General features: G+C 35.6%; 3 protein-coding genes across 10 annotated transcripts in view; 1 reads left to right on the forward strand and 2 right to left on the reverse strand.

Moving 5' to 3' along the window:
* LOC110097528 (serine/arginine-rich splicing factor SR45) overlaps nt 1-13,349 on the reverse strand; it is a 30,900-nt gene extending 17,551 nt beyond the window's left edge. The window contains exons 1-8 of the mRNA XM_020823950.2: nt 13,051-13,349; nt 7,345-7,410; nt 5,186-5,277; nt 3,076-3,122; nt 2,921-3,001; nt 2,650-2,812; nt 2,047-2,287; nt 1,891-1,956 (exon numbers count right to left, since the gene is read on the reverse strand). Coding sequence (XP_020679609.1) covers nt 1,891-1,956; nt 2,047-2,287; nt 2,650-2,812; nt 2,921-3,001; nt 3,076-3,122; nt 5,186-5,277; nt 7,345-7,410; nt 13,051-13,253 — 959 coding nt within the window. The 5' untranslated portion in view covers nt 13,254-13,349. The remainder of the gene's footprint in view (nt 1-1,890; nt 1,957-2,046; nt 2,288-2,649; nt 2,813-2,920; nt 3,002-3,075; nt 3,123-5,185; nt 5,278-7,344; nt 7,411-13,050) is intronic.
* Nucleotides 13,350-17,690: 4,341 nt separating this feature from the next.
* On the forward strand, nt 17,691-20,921 carry LOC110097504. 5 transcript variants are annotated; one of them, XM_028694026.1, is made up of 8 exons: nt 17,691-18,052; nt 18,396-18,464; nt 19,370-19,489; nt 19,560-19,634; nt 19,915-20,049; nt 20,116-20,257; nt 20,335-20,353; nt 20,443-20,921. In XM_028694026.1, exons 1-8 carry the CDS (start codon nt 17,825-17,827, stop codon nt 20,516-20,518), a joined length of 864 nt encoding a protein of 287 aa, XP_028549859.1. In that variant the 5' UTR covers nt 17,691-17,824; the 3' UTR covers nt 20,519-20,921. The 5 variants fall into 5 exon arrangements, with proteins under 5 accessions (XP_028549859.1, XP_020679551.1, XP_020679550.1 ...); XM_020823892.2 differs by lacking the exon at nt 20,335-20,353 and having other exon boundaries at nt 17,692-18,052; nt 20,116-20,268; XM_020823891.2 differs by lacking the exon at nt 20,335-20,353 and having other exon boundaries at nt 17,692-18,052; nt 20,116-20,264.
* Nucleotides 20,922-21,808: 887 nt separating this feature from the next.
* Nucleotides 21,809-25,643, reverse strand: part of LOC110097549 (DDT domain-containing protein DDB_G0282237) — a 16,928-nt gene continuing 13,093 nt past the window's right edge. For all 4 annotated transcript variants that reach the window (XM_020823989.2, XM_020823986.2, XM_020823988.2 and 1 more), the window contains exon 11: nt 21,809-22,325. In XM_020823989.2, the coding sequence (XP_020679648.1) occupies nt 22,106-22,325 (220 nt within the window). In that variant the 3' untranslated portion in view covers nt 21,809-22,105. The remainder of the gene's footprint in view (nt 22,326-25,643) is intronic.

Raw genomic sequence — 25,643 nt, forward strand, 5'->3', positions numbered from 1 at the left:
CTAACTTTCTTAACATAAGCTAAATCTAATACATCAACCCTCCTAACCGGGTCATCAAAAGGTCACCGTTTTAAGTGACCAAACCATCTAAGGCAACTCTCTCTAATCTTATATCTTCCACTAGAGCTATTGCAACCTTTTCGCGTATATGCTAGTTTCGTATCATATCTCTATGAGTAAATCCACTCATCCACCTAAGCATCCTCATCTTTGCAACACTTAACTTAATATTATGCTTCTCTTTTAATGAAGGGTTTCTATCACACAACAAGCCCGATGCATTCCTCCACTTTAACTATCAAATTCTACTAATAATATCTCTATCTATTTCAGCATCATTCTGAACAATAGACCCAAAATATCTAAAACGTAAACTCTTATTAATGACCTGATTGCCCAAAGTTATAATCCCCCCAACCAGATCTATTACTACTAAAATTACACTCCATATATTCAGTTTTAAATCTACTAAAATGAGAACCTTTAGACTCTAAGGTTGACCTCCATAATTCAAGTTTACCTTCAACTCCCTCTCTAGCTTATTAACAAGAAGAATATCATCAACAAAAAGCATACATCATGGTACAACCTCTTGCAAATATCTAATAAGAACATGCATGCCTAAAGCAAAAAGATATGGCTTAAAGTTGATCCTTGATGTAATCCAACTGAAACGGGAAAATACTTGGTCAAACCACCTTGTATTTGAACACAAGTAACAACTACTGCATATATATCCTTAATGACTTCAATATAAGCATTATTAACCCCTTTCTTTTCTAGAACTCTATATAGCACTTCTCTTGGAACTTTATCATATGCTTTCTATAAATCAATAAATATCATATGAAGATCCTCTATATTCTCTCTATACTTCTCCATCAAACCACTCAATAAAAGTATAGCTTCCATAGTAGACCTACCATGCATGAATCCAAATTAATTTTGAGAAACATTAGTATCATGTCATAACTTATGCTCTATAACTCTCTCTCATAGTTTTTAAGTATGACACATTAATCTTATTCTTCTATAATTCGCACAATCTTATGCAAAACCTTTATTCTTAAAATAAGAAATTAACACACTCATTCTCCACTCATCTGGCATCTTTTAGCCTTCAAAATCATATTAAAAAAATAGTTTTCAACTAATCAAATATAATACACATTCCTACATTAAACAAACACTTATCAATGATCATCAAGCCCTCTAATGCAGAATTTTCTATATATCTCAACTTATGCTCAACATAATCATTTCATAATTTTTTACAATTCTACTTAACTATAAACATCAATTCTTTTAGAGAATTCATTTGCTTTAAACTCCATGAAATAGGTTATATATGTGATCTTTGCAAACTCTAAAGCAATTCAAACTACAGCAGATAAGTTACTAATGCAATTCAAACTACAGTAGATAAGTCACTAATGTACTGCTTTCATGCTGAAAAAATCTTTTGATTCACCCTATGTTTTACGTGCAAAAAGTTCTTTGAATTCTCAACTTATAGCCAATCTATTAACCAAGCAGACTAAGGCTTCATTTGGGACAATTTTTAACCACCATTATTTTTTTGCTTTTGAGAAGTTTTTATAACAAAAAGTTGCTTTAGAAAGCATTAAGAAGGCTGCCCCAAATGAAGCCTGAGTTTACTACAAAATCAATTTACTTTTGCAGCCAAAAAAAATAATAGAGAGAGTAAATATGATAAACTATTCATGGAATACTATAACCTCTTAAAGCAACAATAACAATGCATAATACTGAATAGTATTTTATCATGAAAAAGAGTGGCAAGCCCACTTTTAATGAGATCAAAATAATTATTGAAGATAAATAGGGAAGCTAATTTAGACTTGCTCAAAAAACAATAATGTGACTTACCTCCTCCTGAGAGGTAATGGGGAGCGCTTGCGGGAAGGACTGCCACGTATTCTTCGTGGGGAAACACTGCAGTTAAGATTCACTTGGAAATTAGTTCTCAACTAACAGCCAAGAGTCGACAAACTTTGTTAGCAGAATTGCATAACTATGACAAACCGTGCGGGTGATCTAAGTCTTCGGGGAGAGGGAGAGCGTCTTCTAACTGGAGAAGCAGCCCTCCTGCGAGGTGGTGTTTCTCCACGACGATGAGGAGGGGATTCTGCTCTCCGGTGCACTGGAGAATCCAAACGGCGACGAGGAGGGGAATCAGGTCGACGCCTAGGCGAATCAGGTCGACGAATTGCAGCAGGAGATCGCCTTCGTGGTGGTGGAGATGGCGGTCTACGACGCGGAGAAGCTAACCATTGAGGAATATCAGTTTTACGTATGAAAACAGTATAGATCTGACAAACAGATACCAATCTAAGGTATCATATTTTTATGACCTACTAAAAGATGATTGCCAAAGCACATTAGGTAAAAATAAGATCAGTACCAGCTGGGAACTTAAGAAAAACAATAAAAAACAGAAGGAACGCAGAAAATAAAAAATCGAAACTCTCGGGAAAATAAAACAACATACTCAATGTTGAACTCTAGGCAAGAAACAAAAATAATAATTCAGCAGGGCTTTCAAAATAAATGCAGAGAATAACACAAATAACGGGTTGGATCTGGAAAGTAGAATTTATTAATCCATTTTAAAGCTCAGTAACTTACATTCCCTAGGACGGGGTGGAACTTCTTTCTCTGATCCAGTAAGGATCTTATCCCTTTGAGGTGCTTCTCTCTTTGGAGGAGGAATCACCTTTGGGGGGGATGAAGCCTTCTGCCGTTGTGCTAAAGTAAACTTTACTGAAACAACATTTCCGTCAATTTGACCCTGTTATGGGATAAGAAACAATAAGATTAACGCATAAATTGAAGGAAAAAATGAGGGGGGGGGGAAGCTAAAGGACGCTAATAAGTTTTTCCAAATAACAGCACATACACCATCCATGTAAAGACGGGCTTTCTCAGCATCTGTTCTCTTCTTGAATTCAATATAACCATAACCTCGGGGAAGGTTGACCTTAAAAATAACAAAGAGTGAGCCATGGATTTCAAATCCACAATTGTCCCAAGTAGACTAAAAAAGCCACTTACATTTCTGTCCATTGAAAGCTCCACATTAACCAACTCACCAAAATTACCTGTAAACATGCAATTCAAAATCAAATAACGGTGCCTTTCATGGCTTAGAAGCCGCTAGTGTCAATGATCATGCTTACACATAACAAAGGCCAATGCATATATAACACATGTCACTATGCCCAAGAAGCTTAGGCAATTGCTCTAACTGTTAAAATGGAAGAACTTATTATTTTCATCAACACTAATTGAGGTCAGCTTATAGAATCTTTATTTTTCATTTATTTATGTTAAGTTCTACATGAGATGAAAATAATTATTTAAATCGTTTTAAATAATTTTTACCTATGTTACCTTAAGTGTATTCAATTTCCTTCATAATTCTTCGACGCAAATTCTATTTACCCGTCCAATTGGTTCATTTTATACACTCCATTTATTCCTTTAATATGATCATACGTTAATTTATTCTTTCTTGTTTTCCCACATATTCATCTAAACATTCTCATTTCCACTATGTTCAACTAAATGATCAACAATTTTTTTACCATCGAACACTTAGATCTATACAGCATAATTGGACTTATTAGAGCTTTATTAAATTTATCTTTTAAATATCCATAAAACCTTCGCATCACATAATACTCCCAATTTACTTTTAATATCTAATCACGGCTTTTAACTCTATAAAACATCTGCTTTTCTATACCCAATTCATTTATATAATAGATCGATGATGCTTAAATCTATTATACCACATATCATTTACTCTTCTAATAATATTGATCGACTCCAATGGGACAAAACCAAGCAACCCAACACTACAGATAAACCATGTTATAAGAGAACCTGGTTAGACACAACCTTTCTAACATACGTTTAGGGAAATTGTCCATAAAGTACAGGTTTATAATAATTACCAGATTCTCAGGATACATCATAACAGCCAAAACTGTCTCACCATATGCCTAGAAGATGCTCATAATAACCCCAAAAGACAAATGTTGGACAGCAATAAAAAAGGTAGGTTCTACTTAAAAGGCTTCACAAAATAAAAGCCCGAGATTTAGAACAATGTAGTGGAGATCGCAGGCATAAAATTAGATTTATGAATTACAGAAGGTCCCAGTAAAAAACAAACCAGTCCATAATCATATAAAGACCATATCTGTGAAAACCAATGGATATTATTAAATATTAATCTAGCATTGACTCATTACAAACATAAATCGCAAAAACAATCAGAATCAACTAACAGTAACTCATTGCAGAACATTAAATCATACATTATAGCCAATATTTTAAAAATCGCAAGTATGAAGAAATTTGAAGGAAAAGCTTCATGAATTTATATTTACTTTTAATAACCCAAAGAAATGTTAAAGCCGTAAGAAAATTGGACACACAAATAAAAGGTAAGTAGTCTGAGTAATGTTAGGTATGGGGGGAACCAAAGTTTAACATTTCACAAAATATAGGGCAAACACAAGAATGATATAAAAAGAATCAAGGAAACGTTATATTAAATTATTAAGTTAGTCCGCATATATATCAAATACCTAAATAATAGAAAAAAAAAAGTGAAATGCATACTAACTCATCCTAATTCAATGAGATGCTTCTAAGTAAAAGAAGTATAATCTACAAGCATATTAAGAGCATATAGCTTCAAAAAGCTATTGGATAGAATCGCCTAAAAGAACCAAAAAACAAGCTTCAACTTATGGTCAAGCTTTAAAAGCTACTATGAAAAAAAGAACCACTCATCCAGCTTTAACAAGCATTGTTTCTTCAGCTTTATGAAAGCAATGTATAAGTTATAACAAAAATAGTTTCCTCATCACCAAGTAAAATGTAAGTTAATATGCAGTGAGATCAGAATGTGGAAAATAGCATGTAAGTCAATCAACTTTGGGTCTAGAGCCATCTGTCATTATTTGTGAATTTACAATCTGTCAAATGTCTGGACAATGAAAAGTCTGAATCAAAATAAGACAGTATAGCAAATTTTCAATTGCTTGGACAATTTTTCATACAATCTGTCAATGTTGAAGCATTTCTCAACAAATATTTTACTTGCAAGGAAACAGAAGACCTATCTAGTTCTGACGAAAAAAGTACTCACTGAATATCTCTTTTAAATGTGCCTCGTTTACATTCCTAGATAGATGATCAACGTGGAGAACGACAGATTCAATAACTGGTGGAGATATTTTCCTGTGATAGCATAAACAGTTGGGGTAAAAAATACAGCTTTAACACTAAATTGTAGCAGTCCAAAGAAACAAAGAATAGCTGTTGTCATTCAGAGATAAAAATTAAGTAAGAAGCATGGATCCATGCGCAATAAACATAATAATGAAATTAGAGAAAGGGGTTACAAACATAAATCATATAAGTACTGAAGTTCCACCAATCAGAACAAGCAAAAAAGGGAAGACTAAAGCATCTCATTTAGGTCATAGAACTGAAACGAGACAATCAATTGCCTTATGTTTAGTTGTCAACAATGAATAATAAGACATCAACATGGACACATGATAAGGTTGAGCAGATAAAGTTCAGTTGGAATCAGATCTAATAATAAAAATCATCATGGAAAACCCATTAAATAGAAAGTTCACATAAAAGATAATGCATGGCCTGCTTATTATAGTTTTATAATGTGCAATCATCAGCTGAACAGATTATCGGGCATATTTATCTGCAGAAAAAATACACAAAAATAAAACACAGGAGGCTTCTAGTTATTGAGCACATTGCAAAGCAAAAACACAGAAACAAGACAGCCATTACACAAGATGGGACCACGTAAAAGTTTTACAGTATATGACACGGAAGGGACACAACAATTTTCTATATTCTGCAACAGCAATCATGATAGATTTAAATGAGAATTTAACTCTTAACATAGTAGCACAATGGAGAAAAAGGATTCATGTAGCTGCCCCCAAATAGTGGGATAAAGACTTGATGTTGTTGTTGTTGTTGCTGCTGCGGCAACAGCAAACAATAAAAATAAAAAATGTGGTCATGTTAAAAGTCTTAACAGCTAAATACTGAGAACCAGCAAAAATATTGTTTTACAAATATATTCATTAAGAAGGTGCATCTCTCAGGAACAACCAGAAATTGAACCCAAAGGATCTTATCCCAATAATATATGTTAAAGAAACGCAGACAAGTTCCAATAAGTATTTGGAGGGTGTTAATATACAACATGCTGATCTAAAAAAAAAACTTCAAAGAAGTGTCATGGACAACTATAAGAGATCATATACAATCTATATTATCAAATACATGAGAAAGAAATCCAAGCTTTATATTAACTTAGCTTCAAGGACTTGCCACTTACAATGAAACTTTGGTTGGTGCTAGTACCAATTGTAAAATTAAAGCTACATCGCATTTTTTTTCCAAGTAGAGATAAAGACCTACATCTGTTCCATAAACCAGCTGTAAATCAAATTTGGCATAACATAAAGCCATGAACATCAATCAAAAAAGTTTCCCGTAGCTTAAGGCATCACTGCATTATGAACATGAAAGTTTCTCAACTCAAATGCAGTCCTCCCTTTTTACAAACAGAGTTTAAACAGTATTACAATAAACTATCGCAAAATGTCGAGGCAGCATTAAAAAAAAAAAAACAAAAAAACTAGATCTAAACCAAACACATAAAGTTTCATGGCATCAAGAGGATCAAGACCAAGCATGTGGGCACAATGGAGGGTTGGACCTTAAAACCTCATTTGCAAGGTCTTCCACCACCTAGCTCCAATCAAGATGAGAGTGCGTATGGCTAAACCATCCCTTGTTTGAACTCAACATATATTTGTTGATCTTCTCCAACAACCTTTAAGTCTCCTTCGTTTGGATCTTCAAACTCTTTAATTATCTTGTAATTCTTTGGTGAGACAACAATCCCTCCCCTCATTTATTACTTGTATTCCATCTCCTCCCATTAGAGCTCCCAGTCAAACCTTCGTACCAAGCCTAGGCCAACCATATAACCTCCACTTGACTCTCATTAGCCAACCTACAACTCCACATAATCATCGCTCAATCAAAATAACACAAAATCCATCAATAACCCACACTCTCCAACTATCAAATATAATAAAAGTTACTAAGTAACAGTAAAACCATTTCCATGAACAAATCAAGCATGTTATAAGAACCTATGAGGTATCTGAAGGTGAAAAAAAAACTATTATCAAAAACCCAAAACTATTTTGAAGGAAATTTCCAGTCCAAAAATCATAAATTGTAATAAAACCTGACCTAGGGGGTGTGCCTCGTTTAGGCGGTGGTGATGGAGAACGGCCTTTCCTTCCAGCTGCAGGGGGACTGCAAGAATATTTGATGATTAGCAATATTTTTTAAGAAAATGGCATTGAAAAGACACAAATAATCTATAAAAGAACAAAACCCTACCCTTAAATTTTCAGTAGAATATTAACCTAACTATCTCAATAATCACAATAGAAAGTGATTTTGAAAAAAAAAAAATAACTTACAAAGAGTTGATGCAAAAACCAGCAAAACATATATTATTCAAAAAACGTGATGAAATTTACTTTAAGGAAACAATATATGAAACAAAACATTGAAAGAATGCATCCTAAAGCAAGCGAATATTGCAGCCACTTTTAAAATATCAAATAGAAACAGCTCCACTGATTGGTACGTTTACAAATTTTCTAGAGAATTGATAATATCAAGCTGCATAGTTCTAAGAAAATATGTAATAGCCAATTAAATGGTAATTGACAAGCTCAGAATAGTGCGAATAAAATTTTCAACAAATAAAGTTTGGCAAAGCAAAAACCATATTTCACATCATAATAGGCATTTATCCAATAAAATAAAAAACGGCACAAAAAATTTATTTACTCTCACAAATGAATTGTGGACATACAGAACACGGCGACAAGTACTGACTGGTTCATTACTCATTTTACTAAGTTTCAATGCATTTATGTCATGAGCTATTCCCTTACACTATGATATTCAAACTCAAAGAACCTCAATCCGTGGTTAAGGACTAGACGAGAATATTGATCTATCGATAGAATGTATTCCAAAAAATATTTGACGATAGAGAAAATTAAAAATCTGACAAGTGCTGCTTTCAGAGCCCTTTATTGAGATCGGAGTCTCATCACAAAATAATAAAGAGGGTGATCAACCTCTCTTCACTAATAGGGAAGTTGATGACTAACAATCTTCCTTTTTCGAGTATGAAAGTTCACTCTAGAACCTCGTGAATTGATCTCAACCGATTTCATCTTAAGCTTGATAGCATTGAACAATCCCTTATCCCTTATCGCTTAATCTCGATTGTCAACCCTCTTTGATACATAAGACTGGGCTAGTTTTATAGCTAGAGGAACAAAATCAGACCTTGATTATAGTTAAAGAACTGCCTAAAATGCATGAAAAAAAAAACTGTAAAAAAAAAAAGAAAAGAGAGTAACAATGGTTGCCCAAAATATCTCATTATTCAAAACATAAAAACTTGTACATCTAGAAAGATATTTTCAAAAAAAAGAAAAGAGAGTAACAATGGTTGCCCAAAACATAAAAACTTGTGCAATCCTTATCCAGGATTCCTTATTAGGTATTGCAAAAATTTGATACATAGTCCCAAGTGTTCTTTCATGGGATTGTTCAAAGATAGATGAACATGCTAAAAGAGAAACTGGTTTTTGATCATATGTGATTCACAATCTGTGTGGTGCTATTGATTGCCCGTAATTTATCGTTAATGATTTGTATTCAATCAATCTTGATTGTTCGACTAGTTTTATGTTGGTTGTCAATTATCTAATAAAATTCTTCACTTTTCTCGTCCATGACTTAGGACCTAAAAACAACAAGTTTTAAAAACTTGGTTATGTTAAGAAAGATAGAGGCAAATCTAAAAACACTTGGTTAGAAAGTATTACAAATGATCTTTTTTTTTATTAGATTTAGATGAAATTTTGACTCTTAATAGAAAACAATGGAGAAAAAAGGATTGGTGATTTTTAATCATGTGTGAGAGAGGCAAATGAGCTTCCCAACCAACCTCTAATATCTACCTTCATCCACAAAAGGACTTCATTCATTTGTTCCCATTTTATTGTCAAAGATCCATGAGAATGTGAACCGATTAAAGACCAAGCATCCTTTTAGAAGATCTAGATCATTCTTTAGTCGGCAAATGAAATTATCATTCCTAGGATTTACTTACATGCCAAAAAAGTATTTCAGATGACCCAAGTCTCTGATCTCACACTACATGGCAAACACATTCTTCAATTTACTAATCTTTTCCTAGCCATCTCCAAGAAGGTTAACATCATCTGCATATAAAATATGAATGGTCATTTTCCCTTCGAGAAAGAATTTAACAAACATCTTGTAGTTTGGTTGGCATTGAGCAAGCCCATCTCTATATCACTTTTGTAAATCTATCAAATCAACATGTGGAGACTACTTAATGTCATAAAATGACTTTCAAAGCTGGCAAACTTTATTGGTGTTTTCATGAGTTTAAAAACCCAGAGGATTTTCATATAGAGTTGTTCCTTAAATTTATCATTTAAGAACGCATTCTTGGCATCTAGTCCAATGTGAAATTGCTGCCAATGATAGCAAAACTCTAATTGAACTGATTTTGGACACTAAGGCACATGTCTCATAATAATCAACTCCAAATGATTAGGTGAACCATTTTGCATTAAGTCAAGCCATGAACTTGCCCACATTGCCATACTCATGGTACCAAATAGTGAAAATCTACTTGGATTCAATTGATCTTTTTCATTCAAGTACATCAGAGATTTCTCAAGCTTTCTATGTCTTCAGTGCTTTAATTTATTTCAAAATAGTCTACTTACATTCGTTAAGAGCTTCTTGTAAGTTCTTTGGAACATTTAAAATTTGTAAGAGTGGTGGCAAGCTCAAAAGCTGGAAGACAATCCTTCATGAAGAAACAAAGTTATGGGTCCAATGTTGAGTATGAGATCCCACACCCTTTCTAATAGTAATAGGTTGATGAAGTTCATTACGAGCCATAATAAAATCAAACTCATGAAAATGTTACCTAGGCAAGTTATAGGAATCTCAAGAGTTGGTTCAGATCCTAGTTATGCTTGAGAGGTGTTAAGTGATATACATTCTTTTGAGTTTTTTGTTTTCTTGAATAGATAGCCAAATATTTAGTCCTCGAGTGGTTTTTTGTATTTGGAGAATCTTGTTGAGGGGATCTAGTGTTGCAGTACGGTTGGCTTGGGCTTCCCGTGGTTCAAAGTAGGAGTGCCACTGACATGATGGATGAATGGAGGTTGTTTGAGGTTGCTCAGAATTCCCATTTTCCTGAAGCTAATATTTTGGTGTGATAAGTTTCTCCTCGTAAATTGAAGGCATCTGATAATAGAATTGATTCTCAAAAAATGTCACATCCATGGAGTTGTAGAACTTTCTTTTACCTAGACAATAACACCTGTAACTTTTTTATCCGAAGAATGTCTAAGAAGTAAACATTTGAGATATAATATGTCAAGCTTGCTTCAATGTCCATTATGTATGTGAACAATGACAGTACACATGAATACTTTGCTTGAAATGGTGGAGACAATTCAAACATGTAGAGATGAAGAGGTGGTTGGCATGGAGTGCTGAAGTTCAAACCCAACTAGGCATCATGCTGATGAGATATGTTACAATAAAAACAACTTCACCCCACAAATGCTTTGGAACGTGAGATAACAACATAAGGGATCTGACAAATTCCAATATGTCAATTTTTCCCTTCAACAAATCCATTTTATTGGGGTATCAACACACGAGTTTTAATGCACTATCCCTTGACATAACATATACAATCCAAAATTTGAGTGTAGTATTCTCGGGCATAGTTTGATTTAAAGACTTTTATACTTGTTTTGAATTCAGAATGAATCATGTTATTGAGATTCTAGAATGTTTTGTTGACTTTTGTCATTTCTTTCATCATAAATACCTATTTAATTTTAGTGTGATCATCACTAAATGTAATGATCATCAATAAAAGGTCCCCATCTATCACTCTTTATCATAAGAAAACTGTGACATTGTTTATAAGGTTGATTTTGATAGGCATTGCGAACATGCTTGGATAGTTGATAAAGCTCACACTGTTTTTTTTTTTTTTCCTCAATAATGAAGTAAATAGTTTTTCAATGTATAAGAAATTTGGGTGTGTTAATCGATAATGCCACAAAATTACAGCACCATCTTTATCACTATTGGAAAAGAGCCACATAATTGTTATTTTGAGATTGTCATTGAGGAGTGTCAACTCTAAAAGGTATAGATGCGCAAATCCTAGCAATATAAATAATCTTCCTAAATCCAACTCCTGCAATTCACACAAATTAGGGAAAAAAATTAGCAACACAATTAAGATATCTTGTAAGTTTGCTTATATACTGTTAATTGCAATTTAAATTGGAACCATGAATACAATATCAAGGGTTAAATACTTTGAACTGATAGCGGAGCCTCTACCAAGACATTTGAGTTATGCATTAGCAATTCAAAGAATAAGATTGTCACAACATAGATTGTATTTATGAAATATACAGGCATCATCGGTCATGTAATCTTACACACCTGAGACGACAATCCATGGATTTGAATTTTCCAATTTTGCATTTAAGGCACTCAAAAATTTACCAATTTGTGGGAGGGTAGAAATACCATTATAAGAGGCAGTGTTCTATTGGGATTATTAAAACTTCCTTTTTATAAGAATTCCAATTGTCCCTTGTTGAATGGAGTTGGCTCGATGGAGATTTGAGTTTTCACCATGATTGTAGTAGTCGCAAATGGAGATAATTTTGTCTAATGCGTCCTTATGTAAAGAACGATAAAAGATCACAATTGTAGACCAGATGGTTCTCATTGAGTTTAGAAATGTTTGAAAAGACAAGCAAAAGGCAATGAACTACATACCATGGAAGAAGGATCTAGAAAAATTGATCGGTGAAAAAAAAAAATTAGCTAATTATAATAATCTTGAAAAAAATCAAATAAATAGCATGCTTGCAGTTTAGATTACTTTAAGTTTCATTATTATCAGCAAAGCCGGACCTGCTCCCACTTATCAATTCCATGGGGTCAAATTATGTGATATTGACATAGTGATGATGATTTACTCTTGAACATCTTCTATAAAATGAGGTCAATGTTTTCCTGATGTTTGCAAAACAAGCAAAAAAGTTCAGGCGTAACAAACATAGCATACTTCTTTCTTAATCCGGGGAATAAAAGTGTACAGCGTATTCTCTCAGACTTCTGATAGCTGCATTCCCAGTCTCCTAGAATTCTCCAGCTCTCCTGAGGCAAAATGTAGGCTCTAACAATCATACAGTATTTAGACAAAGACACCTCCCAACATTGACTTTCCCGATATTACCTTTTCTATATATCTGAAATATAAGCTTCCTGTAGAATCAATATACGCCAGTCTGGCATTTTAAAGGCCCAACAAGTTTTCCCTTGAGAATTTTTACACAAGGCGATTTCCATTTCGCAGATTTTTTACAAAGTTTGCTTGAATGTATATCATTAATCAACAAGGATGCAGCATCTACATAGCTAGTGAAGATTGATTAGTTAAAAAAAATGGAAAAATAAAGACGCGCTCCATCATAAAGAAATAAAAACGCATCACAATTATCCTCTAAAACAAGCGTGTATAAAAAGAACAAACTCAAATAATAAAGCGTGATACTCAAAGTTCTCCAAACAAATGAACCATTCATGTAGCATGGATTACGTGAATGGTCTGAGAAACTCAAAAACAAACAGGAAAAAAGACTGTCAAAAAATGATTAGCTTCTATAAACCTTGTAAATCCACATATCTATCTTCAACTTCCCAAATCATAAAATCGCCAAACCCGACGAGGGAGAAAAAACAACCACAGAAACGCTCCGCAGAAGAAAACGACATCACCTTCTTCTCTGAGGCGGTGGGGAACGACTTCGGGAGCTCTCACTGGGTGACGAGGATGAACTCAAGGACTTCGAACGAGAGCGAGAGCGCGACCTCGAGCGGGAATCCGAGCCTGAGTAAGAGCGCGAAGGTGAGGAAGGGGAGCGCGAGCGGGAACGGGAGCCAGAAGAAGTCGCCGGTCGAGGACGTCCGGGCTTCGCCATTGCAAAGGGATCCCGTAAAAGAGAGCGAGACCCTGCACTTAAACCCTAGCAAGATGCGGTTTAGTTCGCGGATAGAGAAATCGGAATCAGAAACTACAGGTTCCAACTTATATAGCCATAGCAAATGGGCTATTTTATTTACAGATTGGGCTTACAGAACGATGGATTTACCATCTCGGTAATATAGGTCCGGTCAGCAAATACTTCAACTAACAATGTAATTTTGTTGCTTCTTATTTTCAGGCAACCAAACAGTAAAAAATTAAAATTTTTTTTAAAAAAAATGATTTAAGAAGCAATTAGAAAATTATCCCAAATGAAACCTTAATGTCAAGGCTTGAGCGGGTTAATGTACATTCATATAAACTTTGGGCTTCGTTCAAAACAATTTTCATACTTACTGTGAGTTGGTAGATTCATGATGATAGAATAAGATAATTTTTTTTGTTTTAGTGAAGCATGTATATCGAGTACATAGATAGATAATTTGAGAGAGCTAGAGAACACCGAAATTTTCCCAATAAAGAAAAAATCAAGAGGTCCTCGATAAGCTTCTCCACCAATGGTGGTGAATTTCGTTGTCTGCCTTCGAAATTCTGCTGTAGCAAAGCAGTGTTGTTGCATGTATGCCCAACCCAAATTTGCCTTCTCAATACACTTTTTCTTGAAAAATATATCTCAGGTTGTTGAAGTAGCAAGTATTGAGAGGGTATCTGTCCATGCATTTTGCTCTCGGAGTACGCAAATTATTTGATTTTTTTTTCCTGTAAGCAGAAGCAACTTTACGATATTATAATATTATGCTAAGTATGGGTTATGGGCATCAAATTTTTCCTTCACTTGAGAGATGATGAATTACAAATCAGTATGAATTACCAAAACTTTCACCTCACAATCAACTGAGCTAACAGTTGGGGATTCCATAGCAATAGCTGCTCCTAGTTCCTAGTCACACACCAAGGTAAAGAGAAAAGAGAGAAGACCTATTACTCTTACCAGCCAACCAACCGTGAACAGGGTGAGTAGGGGGCCTTGCTCTGGTAAATTCAAAACAGTGTTTTTCGCTATACCTTCTGTCTATCAAAACGAGCGTTAGTTGGAAATGCGAAAGTCCACACGAATGCGTCATGGCAGGGTAGAGAAGCTTTGCATAAACTGAGGCAGACTGGGTCAGTGCGTAAGTATGTTAGGCAGTTTCAGTAATTGATGATGAAGATAGGGAACATGGCATAATAATACAAGGTGTTTAGGTTTGAAGTGGGTTGTGCACGGAAAAAGCTGCCTTAGATAATATTGAGCCCTTCCTTAGCCAGTCCCCTGGGATTTACTGGGTACAGACGTTGAAGGATCAGCTGGAGGTTTCTCCCTAATTACTAAACTTCTAGAGTACTCTCTAATAGGTTCGCCCTTATTGGGAATTGGCGGAATTTACTTACTAAACTCATCAGATTGTTATCCATTAATACAGACATCCTGGCTACTAGCCCCTAATTACAAATTATGTGTAGAGTGATATATAGATTACATTTTACTATTCCTCCTTGCTAGCCTACAGTGTTTAATAGCATTTCACTAATTTCCTATTTGGAAGCGATCAGCCTCCGGGCTAGTGCGAGCACCTCGTAAAAGAGACAAGGGATATATCAGAGACCTCTATGATGCTTAGATAAGTGGAGGACACTGTAGGGGTAGATCATGTCTAGGCTAATTGAAAGCCTGTAACTACTTCTGTATTGTCCAGAGATAAGAGGGTCTCCACCTATTGGAACCCAAGAATAGGTACATCCCCTAGCCAACCAATTAGCATTATAAAGCAATTAGCTTGTCCTTCAATCATAATTGTCTTATAGAATACCTCTACCTTTTACGTAGTCAACTACTGGCCTCGGAAGCTGTCACGACTTCTATTTCATCTAGGAGGTCGAGTAGCTTCTGCTATCTTTTTTTCCATTTGGATTTTTTATGCTCATAATGTTTAGGGACAACCTTTAGGATACCTATCCTCTTGGCCACTCTTTGCACTTTCTCACCACTCGTGGGCGGCCTGGCAAGAAAATCTTTCTCGATTATGCTATCTTAGGTGACGATATAGAAAGAAAAGTCCCTCTCGAATACCTCTTTCGTAAAAGATTCGTCTTAGCTAGCCTTAGTCCGGTACTACTTGACAACATTATTGTTAGTGAGGAACTTCAGTCGGAGCCCGTATTATAAGGTAATTTTTTAAGCGGAGATTAGTAGAATTCTAGCCAAAGAGCCAGAACTATCGGAAGCTCCATCAATATATAACATTCAATAAATGGATGAAGAAGGATGGGTGAGCTGTTTGTTGAAGATAGAGATGGTGCATCCGACCAGAAAGTTTGTAAGTACTTGTGACTAAATGTTTGGCTTCTGCAAGAAATGGATATTAAATTCTTCTACCGCCTGATTAATCTCCCAAATGCCTCCATTTTTTAGAGGATATTTCTTAATGAGAGAATTATATAAACCATAATTATATGTGCTTTAAAATAAGGATGCAAAAAATACCAAAGCCGATATTGTCTTATCTACCAATTTGTAGCATCCCTATGTCTTAGAAAGGATCGTGCTGACATAATAAAAAAGGCACTGCACATCATTCTATTCTCAGATCAAGATTAAGCTTATAGTATGAGAGGAGATAGTTCGGTACATGCATAATATTTCTACTTTGATTGATTTTGAAAGTAGTTGTGAGGCCAAATATGTTTAAAGATATTTAGAAGCATTGATTGTTATATACAAAAGTTAGTTAAACAAAGAGATACGAGTAATAAGGATTTAGTTCAAGTAAAGTGCATTAAGGATGAATATTAAAAAGTATTTTTATTAGAAAAGGATATTCAACAAAGGTGGATGAGATATTTTGCTAAGTTTTTAAATGAAGATTGTGAGAATATGATTGACTTTAGTGACATTAGCATCTTAAATGAAAATGCATATTTTTATTTTTATTTACTCATTAATAAAATTGAAGTTAAAGAGGCTTTAAAGAAAATGATGTGTGGAAAAACTGTTGGACCTAATGATATTCCGATAAAGGTGTGATCATGCTTGGGAGATGAAAATATTTCTTGGCTTACTACACTTTTAATATTATTTTGAAGACTAAAAGGATGTTGGTTGAATGGAGATTTAATGTGTTGCTCTTTATTTTTAAGAATGAATGTATTGCACAAGATTGTGCAAATTATAAAGGAATTAAGTTAATGTGTCATACTTTAAAACTATGGAAGAGAGTTATGGAGCATAGGTTACGACGTGACACTAATGTTTCTCAAAATTAATTTGGATTCATACCGGATAGGTCTACTAAGGAAGCTATATATTTATTGAGAGGTTTGATGGATAAGTATAGAGATAATAAGGATGATCTACATATGATATTTATTGATTTAGAGAAAACATATAATAACGTTCCAAGAGAAGTGCTATATAGAGTTTTAGAAAAAAAAAAGAGTTAATAATGTTTGTATTTAAATTATTAAGGATATGCATGTAAGAGTTGTTACTTGTGTTCAAACACAAGGTAGTTTGAACAAATATTTTCTTATTTCAGTTGGATTACATCAAGGATCAGCTTTAAGCCCATATCTTTTTGCTTTAGTCATAGATGTTCTTACTAGACATTTGTAAGAGCATGTGACATGGTGTATGTTTGTTGCTCATTATATTCTTCTTGATGATAAATCTTGAGATGGAGTTGAAGATAAAATTGATATATAGAGGTCAACCTTAGAGTCTAAAAATTATCGTTTGAGTTGATCTAAAACTGAATACATAAATTATAATTTCAGTAGTAATAGATCTAATGGGGTGATTGTTACTTTGGGCGGTCAAGCCAATAATAAGAGTACATGTTTTAAATATATTAGGTATATTGTTTAGAGTGATGATGAAATAGATATATTATTAGTAGAAGTCAAGTTGGATGGTTGAATTGGAGGAACGCATCAAACTTGTTGTGTAATAAAAGCTCATCTCAAACTTAAGTGAAAATTCTATAAGATGGCATTGAGACCTTCAATGCTTTATGGTGCAGAATATTGGCCATTAAAAGAGAAGCATAATATTAAGTTAAGGGAAGTTAGTGTTGCAGAGTTGGGGGTGCTCATGTGGATGAGCGTCTTTATACTTAGAGCATGATACAAACGAGCATATATGTGAAAAAGATTGGAGTAGCTCTAGTGACAAATAAGATTAGATAGAATCAACTTAGATGGTTTCCTCACATAAAACAACATTAGAAAAATAGATTATTATATTTGACTTATGTTAAGAAAATAGATTCAGACAAAAAAAAAATTGATTAGAAAATATTAGAAATAATTTTTTTATTAATTTTTTTTTAAATTGATTTTTAATAGAAGATACAAAAATTTATATAGCCAAATAAAATCTTATCCCTGTGCTGTAACCTTAGACTAATATAGGTGACTGCATTTCTCTCTCCCGCCCGTTTGCCCATCTCAGCCGTATATACAATATCTTCTCCCGCTTGGACGAGCGCCGCCGTCTGCTGTTGCCTCACATCTCATTTCAATCGGCCGATGCGTCTCACGATGAATCATAGAGCCCTAACGCTCGCCTCCTCTTCATTACGCAGCGGCAGCCCTAAGGCTCGACCCTTCCATAGTCCATTTCGACGCCGCTCTACCGAAACTGTAAGCATCGGCTACTCTGGTGATGTTTTGAAGAGGCTTGCGATGTACTCATCCTCTTCGTTGGAATCGTCGACATCTTTGGAGCTTCCTTTGTTGCCATTCGAATCAGAGGAGGTAGCTTCACGATACCTCATATAAAACATTTTTTTTCTCGTTTCCTGTTAATTACTAAGTCCTGCTTATTCGGTCGTGGGTTGCGTTGTTTTGGCGGAAATTTGATTCCAATGTGTGATCCAGCTTCGATATGCATATCTTTAGGTTAATTCATGTATAGGTCATTATCACAGTGTTCCCAAAGTTACGTTAGTCTACCCTTTATTAATATAGGTTATTTTTTTCTTCGCTCTTATGTTCCTAGTTTATCCGTTACAGTTCATGGGCTACTCAAATGCTTTCAACTAATTAGAAGAGATTTTGTTCTTCTTAATCATCTTTCCTTCTCTCTGTAATGATTTAGGTATTAATTCCATCAGAGTCCAAGATGCTGCATTTGTATGAAGCGAGATATTTGGCATTGTTAGAGGAGGTAATTTTTGTACTGCTATATAAATTTAGTTTGATGCATTGCATTTTTTGCGTTATAGAGCAAGCATAGAGTAAGCTTGCTGTTGTTTTATTTTTTAATATATTATTTAATAAAGAGAGTGACGATGCAAAAATGACTATTTTTCCTCCATTGTGATTTGGAGTTGACGGTTTCAAATCACAGAAATGACTTCTCCGCAAGACAAGCTTAAAGTTGAGTGTATAAACTTTTATCTAAGCTTTGCAATGGCAGGTGCCTCATGTACTGATGCACTCCTGTTTTATAGTTTTTTTTAATGCCCATGATTTTGATTTAACTGCTGGCTTCTCTTTTGTGTTATAGAGATCTTTTAGTTCAAATTCAACCTTTAGGCATCTAGACCTTGGAGCCGCAATCTTAATCCAGTCACCCTAGTCCTAAGATTGCTCTAGCTAAGACCTTTATTTCTTTAGAGAACCAAAGCTTGGAGCCATTGTATTGACCCAATCATCTTAGTCTTATGATTTCCTTAGCTAAGACCTCTATCCATTTAGAAGGCTAGACCTTGGGGACCCGACTTGGCCAACCTAGCCTTAGGATGGCCTTAGAACTATTGTCACTGTAGAGGATCCCTTTATCATCCCAGTTGGTGGAACTAGCTCTCCTAATAGACTTGGAGATTGCCCTCAAAAAAGGCTCAAAGTCCAGTCCAACCCTCCTTCATTTACAAGCTAAAACATGAATGCTTTCTGATCACAATGCGTGCAATTTTATATTGATAGCTTTTTTCTTTTGAATTCCTAAAATTTTATGCATTGATAAATTGTACATTATATGTCCTTGTTTAATTGATGTCACAAGATATCAATATAATGATGGAAGCAACGGATAATGCTAATTTCTTTTGATTATGCTACTTATTGCAGTCATTACTTGAGAGGAAAGGACTTTTTGTACACTTTGTCATGGAGCCAGTTCTCACCGATAGATCTTCATCTGGAACACCTTTTGTAGCTATATATGGCTGTTTAGTCCTCATAGAGAATGTAAGCACTTGGCTTGCTATATATGCTACGAGAAATAGATCCCACAAGTTTAATTCTTCTCTTGGCTCAGATTGATAGATTAGATATTGGAGCACTGGTGTCTATAAGGGGCATATGTCGTGTTAGCATCGTGGATCTGATGCAGGTAAGTGTTTTTAGTAATTCGTTTATAAGTCATTCTGAGAAGGAAAATTATTATCAGCGTCAATGTGGTCGGTCGGCTGGGTTTTTTGTGCTTTCTTAGGAAAATATTTATCAAATTGTTGGGAGGGAGAATTAATATAAAATTTAACATTTTGAATGTATTATATTATATAATATAAGATGATATAAAGGGTATCTAAAATTCTTAGAGGTTTATTGTGCTTAAATATATATCGCTATTGTATCATTCTTGCTCTGCCTGATACCGAACATGGCTTCAGTTGGAACCTTACTTGAGAGGAATTGTCATGCCAATTCAAGACAATGCTTATAACGTTGTGGATGAAATAGAGTCAAAAGTTGCGACGCTAAGAGCTTCACTTGATGATCTACACAGTTTGCAAATCAAATTGAAGGTAAATATTTATTCTTAACTAACGTTGCTCGTTCCATTTTCCTATAAACTAAGCTTAATTATTTAGGCTACGAGGCATGAATTATTGCAAACTAGAGCCAGGAATGCTTTGGTGTGGGCTGAGAAAGAAGTCTATGATGATTGTGATAAAGCTTTCATTCCCAATCTGGCTGAACGTTTATCTTTTGCTGCCCTCCAGCCTGTTTCAGGTGCAATGCACGTATATCGTTCTACTTTCCTTTTTGTTTACCTTACCTAATAGACTAACACATGAAAACTAATGAAGGGAATGAACATCAGATGGAGTATATGATCGTTGTGCAACTTATTTGTAAGCTCAATGATGAACTCCTCACATTCTATTTGATTGATCGTTTTCTCTTGTGATATTTAGGATGTTCAAAGTCAGAGTTGTTTGCTTTACAAAAAGAGAAGCTACGAGCAATGGATTCCAGAGACACGTTAGATAGGTTAAATGTTGGAATTAAAGTTGCCAAACAAAACACTGCTTTAGCTGCTGCAAAGCTTGCCATTCAGTCCCTGGAAATATAAACCATACCTATGAGTTATATTATTTTTCTCTGATTCTTCATCAGTCTCAACCAATCATCGAATTGGCTGTCAACTGGTCCAACTTTGAAGCCTACTGCTCTGTTTGTCAGGCACTGGGAATGTATGAGAAGAGAGCTTTAGGGTTTAGAAGTTTCAAGGAAGAGCCTCTGAGGCAGGAAAGAATATTAACCGCACTATTTGCTTAAAAGAATGCCTCTTCTTATGATCTTATCATATGCTGCTTTCAACAACTTAGATTTGTATCTTTTTCTTCCTTTGATGTTATTATTTATAAATATAAGATCATAATCCTTATCCTTATTCTTTTGTATGGTTATAGCACACATAATTTCAAAACCTTTTCACTGCCATTCAATCATCAGTAAAGTGCATCAAAAATTTTCCAAGAAATACCAATATTTGAATGAAGATGTGTTTATAATTCTTGAATACAGAGAATGTGATAGGAAATACTTGAGTTCGCAAGTAACCTAACCAAAATCGGCAAACAAACAGCAGCCAATTGGCTGTCCACAGCAGGAAAACAGCAGAAATCTGCTGTTTACAGCAGAAAAACAGCACTTGTCCGGGAAAATCTGAGAGAAAACTCAAAGGAAAGCTTGTATTTCACTAGTAGATGAATAAAAACAGCAAGATACAATTGATCCTCAATTCGAGAGGAGGATCGATCTCTCCCAAATCTCTAGACGCCGCTAGAGCCCAAAGACACCTAAATCTAAGAGATCTCAAATTTCAGCCAAATTCAAGATACCCAAACCCTAGGAAAATCAACTATTTAATGCATACAAATCAAAAGGAAATCCCTAAACAGTCCCTACATTCAAATTTCCCTCTTAACTCCCCAAAATTTCTTTCCTATTTGGCTCCCGAAAAAAAAAAAAAAAAAAAACTTCCTAAACGGCTCTACGTGGGCTGGTCGGGCCGCTCGTTCTCCGCCAGGAGGCGGAGATCACGCGACATTTTGCGAACTGCCGATCCCGTGCGGACCGGCTGGACCGGTCCACTGGACCGGTCTAACAGAATGTTACATAGTTTGAGATCAATACATTTATTTTTTTAATACTAAACAATTCATTCACATATATTTTTGACTGCTTGATGAATGATTAAATCTTTAATAAAATTTGAAGCACTTGAGTTCTTATGTTGACAAATAACCATCAGTGTGTTAATTGAAAGATAAAGAATACACAAAGGAAAATATTTGCTTGCAGCAGGATGTCACATTTAAATTACGCAGAAATTGTTAGCATAAACTGCAAGTAAGAAAAGTTGGCAGAACGAAATACAAAATAATTAAAAAAAAATGATCAGCGATAAAGAGGAATCAAAACTGAGATGGGAACCTGCGCCGGCCCAAGTCAATAAAACAAGTCTCTCTAGGCTGATTAATTTAGTATTGTGGTATCACGTAACAATTTTTCTGCTAAATTCAATAGCCAAAAAATGCATCTCGAAAGTACTTTGTTGTTGAAAGATGCTCTTTAAGGAGAGGTACCCTCCACGAATATCAAATTTAGTGTATGACCTTTTTTATGGCGTTTTGATTGTTTTGGTTTCTCCTTCCATTTATTGGTGTATTTGTGAAATGCCATGGCCGGACTACACCTTGGTTGGGATCGAACCCGTGCTGACCGTCGCAGTTCACCTTCGTCCATAAGAGCCTTCTGAGCTATGTCCTTTGATCTCTTTTGTAATGCAGTGCTGTAAAAAGCAAACAAATGTGAGCCTTGTTAGTTTCTATTGAGATGGATAGTTATAAAGACAAGATTTCATGTAAATTTTAATGGAAATGATAGTCATAAAAATAGGATTTCATGTGATTATGATGATGACGAATCAGTTTCATACACGAAGAAAAAACTTGTCGCACTCCAGGGAAGTATGGCGAGTTCAACATAGTAAGAAACAAGTAACGAGTGCAGATAAATTGCAACTTAGAGTTATATTTAGACCAACTAACTTGAATCCCTGCCTCCCAAAACAGCCAAGGACATCTAACGCAACCTCAATTCTGAATCCAGGAAAATCCCTCAGTACTATTATTAAGAAAAGAAAGAAAAGATATAATCAATAATCACAAATTATTTTTTCTTAAGAAAAAAGGCATTCTCACCGCTTGAGGAAAAAAACGAACGCGCTAAACTCATCCTAGGAACTAGCCGGAGTCAATCTAGGAGGGTTCTTAAAGGAGTGGAGAGAGCATAACAGACAAGAGAGAGACAATAACCTGACGGAATAAATGCAAAAGAGAGATAAATGAATTATATTATTTTTTCCTGCTCCACGGCCCCTGCTCGAACCATGCTTTGTAGTCTACATTCTTATTCGAGCCACTCGAAGAGCTAACGGGTCGGGCTGCCTCTAACTTGCTCGAGCTCAAGCTTGATAAGATCGCTTATGAGCTCGTTATTGGGTCGAGCTTGAGCAAGCTTGCGAGCCGGCTTAACTCATTTGCATCCCTAGCATTGAATCATATTTGATAAACAACATCACAATTTAGAGCAATAAAATAAACAAACTAGATCGTTCATAACATTTAGGGTTTATATTCTACTATCTATTACTTCGGGAACAAGTAATTGAAAAAAAATGATAATAAGAGAGAATGATATGATAAGTTGACAGAGGCATTATGAGCTAACTATAGCATATATGGAACTCCAACTCAATCTACATCTTTTAAAGTGGAGACTTGGTTATAATCTTGCAACGACCAATATAAGATCATCAAAAATTTGAGCTTGCTCAAAAAGGTACTTACGTAGTATAATAGGTGTATGAGGGAAACCTTTGAACTGATAGACCTTAAGGGTCAACAACCCATGATGCTATATGGTTGCTATTTAAAAAACTATATTATATATGAAGTGTTTTTCATTAGCCCCATAATATGAAAGGGTGAGTTATATATTAAACCCGTATGCCTATGTTACAATCTGTTTAATGAAAGAAAGCTCATTTGTCATTCTTGGATTGGGTTTGTGATGTATAGAATGATACATACATTTTCCTAGCTTAGTCATCATGATGTTACATCATCCTCCAGTAGAACACCATGTATTATTAAAGTTGCATATGATGAAGCAAAAAGAATTTGTTGGGTGGAATCTTATGCCCTCTTTGTTTGGTATCCATGCACTAGGTTTAGATTACCAAAACTAGAGCACTCACTTTATGCTACATCATCAACTAAGGCAATATCCCCAAGGGAGCAAGCTCTCTCACTATAAACTTAATGTATATCTTCCCTAACTTAAAACCTATTAAGTGGGTCCAAATTATTTTAAGGATGAGTTTCTTAGATCAATATATTTGAATAAAATGTTGCATTAAATAAAAAAACCCAATTTTAGTCCTTAAGAATTGTGTTTGAATTATTTAGATTAAAATTATCATTGTCCTGAAATTTGTTGAGGAAGAATTCCCATCGAACTGTGACTATCAAGGTTTAAAAAATCGAATCGGACTAGCCAGTTCAACTGTGAACCAGTCCGGCGGCCGATCCGATTTGCTGAAATAATAGGTTGGACATAGAATCGGCAAAAAATTAGTTAAGAAGCTGGTTGGACCGACAATCCGCCGAACCGGGCAATTTTAGCAGAACCAGACGATTCTTAATATCGCAAATCTCAGCCACCCATTTGATTGAACGACATAGGGAATTGTAGTACCTCAATCGTCTGCCTTAAGATACGCCATACATCATGTATTTCATCTCCAAGAATGTGTCGGGCCGCTTCACTCAAAGACCACTACGAACCTCTACATCAGCTGCAGTTCTCACCTACGCTCTCCTCCTCATGCCTCCATCTTCCAACGACAGCTCTCCCCACACACTCAAACAGTCGCCTAGGAGGCTCCTCACTCGATGTTTCCATCCACAAGAAGAAGGCCTCCTCCGATGTGGGCTCCGAAAATTCGGCCCCGGCCTCCCCGCTCGCTTTTCCTTTTATTCGGCGAGGGAGTTTTAACTGAATAAGTTCCGAGGTAAATTTTGGAAGACAGATGGGTTTGTAGATAAGACACTACCCAGAGATTTCGCCCTCATTTTGCGAGGACTTTATGATCTGAGCTCTGGTTTCCTATAGGCGCAAGCCCCTATAGCTAATTACCCCTCCCGATCACGAGAGAGAACTTTCGATTAAGGCTAGTCGTCAATCAGATACGTATAAGTACGTGTTATCTGTCATATAGTAGCAACAATGATTGGATTTAGAAATCAGGTTTGAATTTGAAAAGGTTTAATATTTAAAACTTGAAATTGCACCATCTCACACTTAAAGCGGATGGTGGGGGAATGGATGATGGGCCCGATCAAGATCCCATGGTTCCGTCGTCCCGGGCCATCGTGGTCCCTGGTCTACTTAGTCAGAGGAGGTAGTCGACCCAACCTGACAGAAGGATCCTTGTCAGCAGCCATGGGTTGCTTCGTCCAAGGGGACCTTGTAGACCGGGGTTGGATGTTTGTCTAAGGGGACAAATTTGAATCCACCTTAGCTAACAGAGGGCTTTGTGCCCTATCGATCATATCCTATTGATTCATTTCTCAAGGATTTAACGCCATTAAGGAGCGTATCGGCTCTGGCCATAACCGCTATCTGTGGTGCCATTTGGCGGCAAAACCACTCGGTTCAGAGGGCCCCGAGTCATAACCGTTTACCTGCAGTGCCATTTGGCGGCGAAACTGCCGGTTAGAGGACACGTACCACGTCCTTACTGGCAAGAGATTGTTTGAGAATGGATCCTAGTGATATTTTCGACTAGGCATTTGGCTCTTTGTGAGCTAGAGTTTATTTGAATTTGTCCACCCCGACAGACTGTTGCGGAGGGTGGATGGATTTTGCTTTAAGTGTTTGATGGATTGATTTTATTTTTAAATATCTAGAATTCGGGATGATTTTGGATTTCAGGAGTATTTGGGTGAAGCTTTGGATTAAATGGAGATTTGAATTTTGTAGGTATTTGAGTGGAATTTGAAATATTTGTGGACCCCTCCGGTTGAGATCTTCGTTTAACACG

This window comes from Dendrobium catenatum, unplaced genomic scaffold (genome assembly GCF_001605985.2).
Source record: "Dendrobium catenatum unplaced genomic scaffold, ASM160598v2 fragScaff_scaffold_390, whole genome shotgun sequence".
Taxonomy (NCBI): domain Eukaryota; kingdom Viridiplantae; phylum Streptophyta; class Magnoliopsida; order Asparagales; family Orchidaceae; genus Dendrobium; species Dendrobium catenatum.